This window comes from Ascaphus truei, chromosome 4, assembly GCF_040206685.1.
Source record: "Ascaphus truei isolate aAscTru1 chromosome 4, aAscTru1.hap1, whole genome shotgun sequence".
Classification (NCBI taxonomy): Eukaryota; Metazoa; Chordata; class Amphibia; order Anura; family Ascaphidae; genus Ascaphus; species Ascaphus truei.
Genome location: NC_134486.1, coordinates 64,747,726 through 64,756,538, shown reverse-complemented (window position 1 = coordinate 64,756,538; position 8,813 = coordinate 64,747,726). Strand labels below are relative to the sequence as shown.

The 8,813-nt window shown below is 37.5% G+C and overlaps 1 protein-coding gene across 1 annotated transcript; it reads right to left on the bottom strand.

Moving 5' to 3' along the window:
• Positions 1 to 5,848: 5,848 nt before the first annotated feature.
• Positions 5,849 to 7,346, bottom strand: LOC142492257 (uncharacterized). Its single transcript, XM_075594927.1, has 2 exons — positions 7,264 to 7,346; positions 5,849 to 6,900 (listed from the first exon to the last, which is right to left on the bottom strand). The coding sequence occupies exons 1-2, from the start codon at positions 7,310 to 7,312 to the stop codon at positions 5,849 to 5,851; spliced, it is 1,101 nt and encodes a 366-aa protein (XP_075451042.1). The 5' UTR covers positions 7,313 to 7,346.
• Positions 7,347 to 8,813: the final 1,467 nt, after the last annotated feature.

Sequence of the window (8,813 nt, the reverse complement as noted above, 5' to 3'; positions counted from 1 at the left end):
GCTTTTATAATATAGCAGGGATACCATCTGTGCTGGGTGCAATCGATTGCACACATGTTGCTTTGATTGCACCTAGTCAGAGTGAGCATGTGTACCGCAATCGGAAGCACTACCATTCACTCAATGTACAGGTGGTATGTGATGCGACGATGAGGATAATGCATGTGGTACCCAAGTTCCCTGGTTCCAGTCACGATTCCTCTATCCTGAGGAACTCTTCAGTCTTCCATGCGTTCGAAGAGGGACATTTTGAACCTGGTTGGCTGCTGGGTGAGTACATATTTACATGTTCTAACACAAAACACATGTTGATTTAGGAATGTTGGCATTGTACAATTTGATCACTAATGTCAGCTTATGTGTGCTCCATTCATTATAGGTGACTCAGGATACGGAATTAGGCCGTGGCTCTTGACTCCGGTGCTAAACCCTCAAACTGAAGCAGAGGACAGGTACAATGCAGCCCATATATCTACAAGATCTGTTATAGAGAGGACATTTGGCCTACTCAAGACCAGGTTTAGGTGTCTGGACAGAACTGGTGGGGCTCTTCTATACAAGCCTCAAAAAGTGTCTGATATTATCCTTGCCTGTTGCATTTTGCACAATGTTGCACTCAGGCACAATGTACAGTCAGACCTAGCTGAGGCTTTGGTAGACGAGCATCCCACCCATGTAGCTGCTGAAAATGAACAAACAGCCAGTGGTGGCCAGACACGACAGAATCTCATCAATTCATTTTTTTCTTGTAAGTACAAACTCATATGTTCCTAGTACTACTTTTATAGTTTAATTATGTTATATTAACAATAATGTTTCTTTATATAACCTTCTGTTAGGACACAGATGAATATGGGTTGCACACCTTTCTTTTCTCTGCTGTGTGCACAAAGGGATGTGGCACCGGTATGTTATTGTTGCACAGGTTATATAATCCCTCTTCAATTGTACTTTAGTTGTGTGTATGTGAATACAACTTGGGTAACAAAGCAATAATATTGTAGCATTGTGTTATTCCTTATGCTAAGACAAAACACATATTATGCCCATAATCATTCATGCTTCTAGTATGCTTACATACAATGTTATTGGTGCAGTGTAACATGTACATCCATATGATGTGTACACCAGGCTGATTTACATTTTGAATGTCATGAAATATACATGGTGTTGTACATTTAACACCAAATACACACTTTGCTGTGTTGTTTACGGTACTGAAGATGGCATGTCAATGTTTGCAATTTATATATTGTTCCTTTGCATTATAGGTATATCTCCAGTATGACTGATCATGGTATGTATATTTGCTGACATCTCTCATAAGATGTGGCTACCTCAATCTTCCTATAATTATTGGAACTAAAAACCCAACATATTGGTTTAAACACAAATGTTACATATATGTACTTTCTGTATCATGTATATGCATTTAGCTACTCTTGAGCTTTCATGTGCATTGTATTACAAAATGATTACTCACATTTCATCACATTTTATGTATGTTTCCTTATAATTTCCATTCATGTAATATAGAGGTGGTTGGAGAAAAGGGGATAACTGTACTTATTTGTTTACTTACGGGATCACATTCATCACTAGCATAGACACACTTTTTAAGACAACTGTTTGTGTCTCTATCAATTGGTGTAGGATCCATGTATAACACCGACAAATGATAACACCAGCTTTATTATGGTAGCTTATATCATCATATTGACTATACTATGTATTTCTAAACGATTAATAAACACAGTAAACTATAGTTAGTTAGGTTAATGAAATATACACAGAAACGTACTTCATAACATGATGGTGATGTCATATTCAGAACATCATGCATTGGAGGGGACCATAACATCTGGCCAGTAACATTATTTGCTACAGTCCCAAACCATTTTATCTACATACCCATGTAACAAGAGATTTTAAAAATAAATGGCTACTTGGTTGTAAGTGTCCTTTACATTGGGAGAAGGAGTGGCTCAGTGAGTAAAGACACACACTGGCACTGATAGTTTGAAGCAGGGGAGTCTGGTTCAATTCCCGGTGTGGGCTCCTTGTGACCTTGGCCAAGTCACTTTATCTCCCTGTGCCTCATGCGGCAAAAAAACATTTGTACGTTCCACGGGCCAGGGACCTCAGGCTGAAACATGTGTCTGTAAATCGCTGCGTACAACTAGCAGCCCTATACATGAACATGCTCATATTATTATTATTATTGTTACATAGTTTCGACAGTCATACGTTCCATTACATATTAGAATACACAAATGTGTTAGCAGAGTGGGAATGGTTGTTATATATAAAACACACCATGTCATAAAATGTTAGTAGTCATTAAAGAACACTCAATAAAAATTCATGAGGCACTCTTTTGCAACATCATTATGTTAATTAAGTGCTTATGCAATATAGGCATAAGGGTATCACATTTTTAATTGTTTGTTAATAAGCGCTGCAAGCAATATAAAATTAGTTCCATATGTAGTATAGTAGTCGGTGGCTCCTCCTCACAATCATCTCATATAAAGGTAGACTCTTCTGAAATCATACATTGATCCGATTGTATCTTCCCCGACATCTCTGAAATACAGCAAACACATGATGGTCAAAGATGGCACCTTACTAGATATGCATCCGTGACAACGCGTTACGCAGCTCTATATGATTGTGTAGATACACACGTCAGTCACTTATATGTTAGAAGTAAAACTGTTCATCAGTATGTAATGTTTCTTTAAATTTGTAGCAGGCATAACTATGTATAAGAAGTGAACGTTGCCTGTATACTGAAAGATGTGCGCGCACATCTTTGTGTGCGCACGCACTTCACGCTTGGCTCCACTAACTGTTAGCGCATGCGCAAAACAAAGCGTACGTTGTGCGTTCAATACATGTTGAAAATACCAGTAAACATAACATCTTTATTTCAAATACAATGAAGACGAAACTACATTCGTTCTAAACGAGTACATCTGTATTCTTTTTAAACAGACGTGTTTGAACAGAAAGCACGGCCGATAACACAATGCGCAAATGCAATACGTGTGACGTCATGTTAAGCCAGCGTGAAACGCACGCTAACACTCCTCCCACTCAATTAACATTCGGCTAACGCCCAGGGTACGCCTACAAACACTGAGCCGCACGCATCACACACTGCAGTTACCGTTACTATAACAAAACATGACAGCCAATAGGCTTTGAGGCGCGCACGTCGCTTGGGGGCGGGACTTACATCACTAATCCTTTTTAAGGACGCCTTGGCCCATGACAAGGGTCCCACGTCATACGTGGTGGACCCGGTTTTCAATGTTGTAGATGTTGCATGATAACAAAACAGGTATGTGTTAGAGTAATGGTAAAATGTTGCTAATATGTTTAAAGGGATAGGAAAGTACGTATATTTATTCCGTCAGCAATGTGTACTACTCTTTCAGGTCCTACTATATTGTATTAGGAAACAATTTGTTTGTGATCGCTACATGTTATGCAGTCTGCAATGTTACGCTGTATCCACGCATTGAAAGTGAAAATGGTGGTTACAAAAAAAAAAAAAATTTAAACGCAGAGTCAACGCATAACGATTGTTATATTTACCATTCTTCTAGAATTAACTCTTCGCCTGGCTGCAACTGGTCGCTCCAGAAATGCAAGCCATTTTCATCCACGCTTAACCCAACCGCTGAATCCAGTATGGCACATATCTCCTCCAGGATGCGCTCATAGGAATCGCCACTGCTTTCTTCAAATAATTGGTCGGGAGGTAGGTTCATTTCTTCCGGTTCCCATTCCAATGCAATTTCAGCTGAAAGGCTTGGTACATAATCATAGTACTTTTGTTCTTGTACAATGTGGGTTTCAGGAATGGAGGCTGCAGATATTGCAGCACGTATCGATTCAAACGGATCAGTAGTAGCGGATACATTGCTATTGCCATTAGGAATAAATATGCCTTTCACGACAATATAAGTGCCGTCTTTCAGGAGAAATTGTTTTTCCGGGGCAATCTTCCAGAAACCATAGGTGTGTTGTAGCTTATCCTGGTCACGTTCAAAAAAGTCATTACTTGATAAAGTGAATCTTATTGAGGAATTAAAATTCCGTGCATGCTTACGGTCTTGGTAATAAGGATATTTTGCTCGAATGAAATCATCGATTTGGCGTGTGCTTGCTTTCTGTCCGCGACTGTTCAAGATGGCTTCACAGATCATGTACTTATACCCTAAAAGGGGATTAATATTGTTAACGAATTCATCAGCCATGTCTGAGTAGCACAAAAGCTGTGTGCAGGTCTGTGTTATTTGCTCATCAAAATGAATGTGCTGAATGGCTAACAAACTCCTGTTTTTCCTTGTCAAGGTCAACAAAAGTAACTACTTTGACTCCTTATTTCAAACGCCAATTGGATTTGGTTGTCTAATTGGGTTAACAGTTGTGGTTCGTGATATGGGTCTGTGGGAGAAACATTTCTCCTTCTTTTATCTCGTTTGTGAAAAACATCCCTAGACTGTGAATGCGTTCACATAGTGTTTTTTTGAAAACTAACAAAGACCAGTGTGTGAAAATATTTCTTAGCCAGGCATATCAGTAAAAACACACCTGCAAAAAGAAATGTTTTTTCCCCGCTTACATTTCTGTGTGTATGTGAAAGTCTGGTTAACTCCCTGTCTGCATGAGTTTAAATACGTGTGTATATATATATATATATATATATATATATATATATATATATATATATATATAAATATATCTCTTATAAAAATATATATATATTTATATATAATATTTTTTTTTTTTTTTTATATTGCAGGAGTACACACAACATTGATGGCATTAAGTATACCTTGTATGAAACCTATTTAAATGGTGAGAAACATGATTGAATTAAGTAATAAACATTTGTTTAAGCACAATACTGTTAGAGTCTCATACTTAGGATATTTCTCAAACATTAGGCCTGTATTATTAAAATAGTGTGCTTTCACAAGGAAGCATGAAGTGTATTAGTTTGTGTATACCAGTTTATATAGTACTATATATATATATATATATATATATATATATATATATATATATATATATATATATATATATATATATATATATATATATATATATATATATATATACACACATATACACACATATATACATATATATATATACATATATACATATATATATATACACATATACACATATATACATATATATATATACACATATATACATATATATATACACATATATACACATATATATACATATATATATACACATATATATACATATATATATATACACACTCACACACTCACACTCACACTCACTCAGTGTGTGTGTGTGTGTGTGTGTGTGTGTGTATATATATTATTATACATTCTGAGATGTTATAGAAACGAACACACAACTGATTAAAGGACAAAATTACAATGGCCAAGCAAGGCAAAGGTAAGTAATAATTTACACATAATCCTGCTGTACACGTACAAGAAAGATGTTTGCACTTACTTAGGTGTTTTAATAATTGCATGTGACTAATATGCATATGCAATTCTTACATCAATTAACACACCCAAATGCAATGTTTTGCTGCAAAGTCAATGGCAGCTTCTCTAAACTTAGCAACTGGCTCCTGGTGGACCATTACTGAACAGACGATTACAACATAAATATTTATAACACAATTAATTATGAGTGTTAACATTTCCAAAACTTCACGTGTACAAGAACATAGTTGAAAGTTTGGAAACAACACAGTCTTCAGCATACATACAATAGTAATTAGATAATCTGAAGTCAACAAAACAAGGCCAAACACATATTTTCTGAATTATAACATTTATTTTTTTTGTTCCTTTTGCGAGCGAGTAACAGGCCTGCTTGTTGTCTCTTGAATTTTCCTTTTTCTTTTGCCACCAACTTTAGGCACAACAGAGCCACTTTGAGTGGCCTCTGGCACTTCACGGGCAGGGCTTGTGGCCAGTGACTGTTCACCTACGGGGCTTGTGGCCAGTGACTCACCTACAGGGCTTGTGGCCAGTGACTCACCTACAGGGCTTGTGGGCAGTGATTCACCTACAGGGCTTGTGGCCAGTGACTCACCTACAGGGCTTGTGGGCAGTGATTCACCTACAGGGCTTTTGGGCAGCGATTCACCTACAGGGCTTTTGGGCAGCGATTCACCTACAGGGCTTTTGGGCAGCGACTCACCTACAGGGCTTTTGGGTAGTGACTGTTCACGGACAGGGCTTGTGCCCAGTGACACATGTGAGCAAGTTGGTAGACACTGCACAAGTGATGGTTGGTCTGTTTCATGTGTGTCTTGTTTTGTTTTTGTCGCCTCCTTTGTAGGTGTCTGCTGCTGAATTTGTAGAGATGGCAGCGGTAGGATGTCATCAGGAACCTGCACAGCAATGTCTGCTACTTGACCGGTAACATTTGGGCCTGGTGAATGAATCTCAGATGAATGTGGTGAAAACTGACCTGCATGAACAGATCCTGGCTGGGAGGTGTTGAATTGTGGTACATTAGTCATTCTCCAGTAATTAGCTTGTGTTTGCTGAACAACTAATGCTTCGAATGAGGTGTTGATTTTTTGCAACTGTTTAGGCACTTCAATGAAGACTCTGTGGAGATGTGCCAATTGTGATACTGTTTCTTCCTGCAGTCCAATCATCCTTTCCAGCACTGTCATCATGTCTGAATGGCGACGATTTTCTGCGTCCACTATTTTTCCCTCTGAAGCTACAATTGCATCGTATGTGGAAGTTGATGGACGATTTGGCGGTACAACAGTTTCTATTGGCACCTCTTCATGGTCACATGATTGTATTTCAGTCTCTTCTGTGGCGTCATCCTCATCATACTCATCATCCTCATCACCATGATGTTCTAAAAAGAAATGTACACATTATTAAATGGCATGTTAATGTATGCTGTGTTACTATGTAATTGTACTGTGTCCTAAGTAACACCTAACATGTTAGCATACGTTTTATAACCTCATTAAAAACTACCTTGACTTACGAATAATGTTTGGACTCAGTATGAAATATGAATGAATGAAAAGTTGCTCTAAACTCAGAAGTCCTACATGATAATTAACATCACTAACACAATACATGTTGCCTTACACTTAATTTTCACTGACACTAAGTAATCCTATTTAAAGAAGATGTGCAAAACAAATAATGCACATGACAACATAACATATAGAAGAGCACATATTATATGGCCAGCAAATGATACACTCACCTTCTAGTAGTGTTGAGCTGGCTGACCCAGGTGAAGACACTTGTTCCATCTCAGGTGACACATGTCCTCCAGGGGCAACTATATATAACAATAACATAAGTTTTACATTTACATGTGTAAATATTGAACAAACACTTATTGTATGTTCTGTATTTATGATTAACTAACAACATCAGTTCCTTAACCGAAAATGTGTGTGAAAGTGAACATAAATAGTTGTAATAACACTGTACATGCCTGTGTACTTAGAATTTTTGAGTTCCCTAACATACAACATACTATGTTTCTGCAGTAATGCGTGAGGATAAATAGATTAAATGAGTACATAAAAATCATATGTTGTGTAGTGATATCAGTATCATAATGTACATAACTATCATGAGATGACCATTCACAATGGTTATCATGAAGGTGGTCATATTGCAAAAAGTGTTGTTTTTGGTAGAGGATATGTGTGGTACATTAATCGAAGATGTGGCACACCTGAATGTGGCTGTGACTCAACAAGACAACACATGCAGTGTGTGATAATGTGTCTTTCATAGTAGTTCAACTATAGATATGAGTGAACTAATGTGTGACGTACGCTTTGATAAGTAATGAGTTGTTGGGGCATTTAGTAGCTAGAGTTAAGCTTTCCAATGAGTGTGATTAACTTCAGTTGTGCTATTCAGGTTGTAAGAAAGGTATTCCCTTCCCCAAAAAGCCTAATCAGCCACACCTTTCAATGACTTGAAACAGGTGCAAATGGTGTGAACTAAGTTGACCGTGAAATGAGGCTGTAATTAGTGTGTGTGCTGAACCCCACCCCCTCTGTTGAAGTGTATGCTGTGATGAGATATTAATTGCAGCTGCTTTAACACAATGGTAGATGAGCTAAGTAGTCATCTGCAGTGTTTAAGTTATGAAAACAATGACATAACATATGATACGTGTGCCTCATTATGCTGTCTGTATATGACATAAAGCAAAAATGGACCTTTTCATAAGCAACTATAGATGTGTTAGTGCCAGTGATGTTTGTAGGCCGTTACATGCAATTTCTTTGATGCATGCTTAAAATAGGCAGTAATGTCATGTTTGTCGGAGTAAAATCAATAAAATACACAATAATATGATACATATTTCTGTTCTGTACCTGTAGCTACTAATAATTTCTCATGAACATGTGTTACACGTGTACTACCCTGTTGTTCCCCATCTTCGCCCACCATCAATTGCTTCCACTGCAGCTATGCATTTTGGGAATTCACATGTAAATGAGCACGCAATGGCACGTGCTATATTAGTTACTGCTTTTAGTAGGACTACTACATATATGTCTATTTTGAGATATATATATATACAGAATCAGACATATACATATATAGATGCAGGTATGCTTATATTGTGAAGACAGTATAAAAAGCAGTGTAAATATGCAAAATAACTGTAAGCAACGACACGCCTAGTACAGTAATATTTATCACCTGCTGGAAATTGTGACGGATAAATTCCAATGTCACGGTCACCAGCCAAGCCTTCCACGACGACGGTAAGTAATTTTGGCC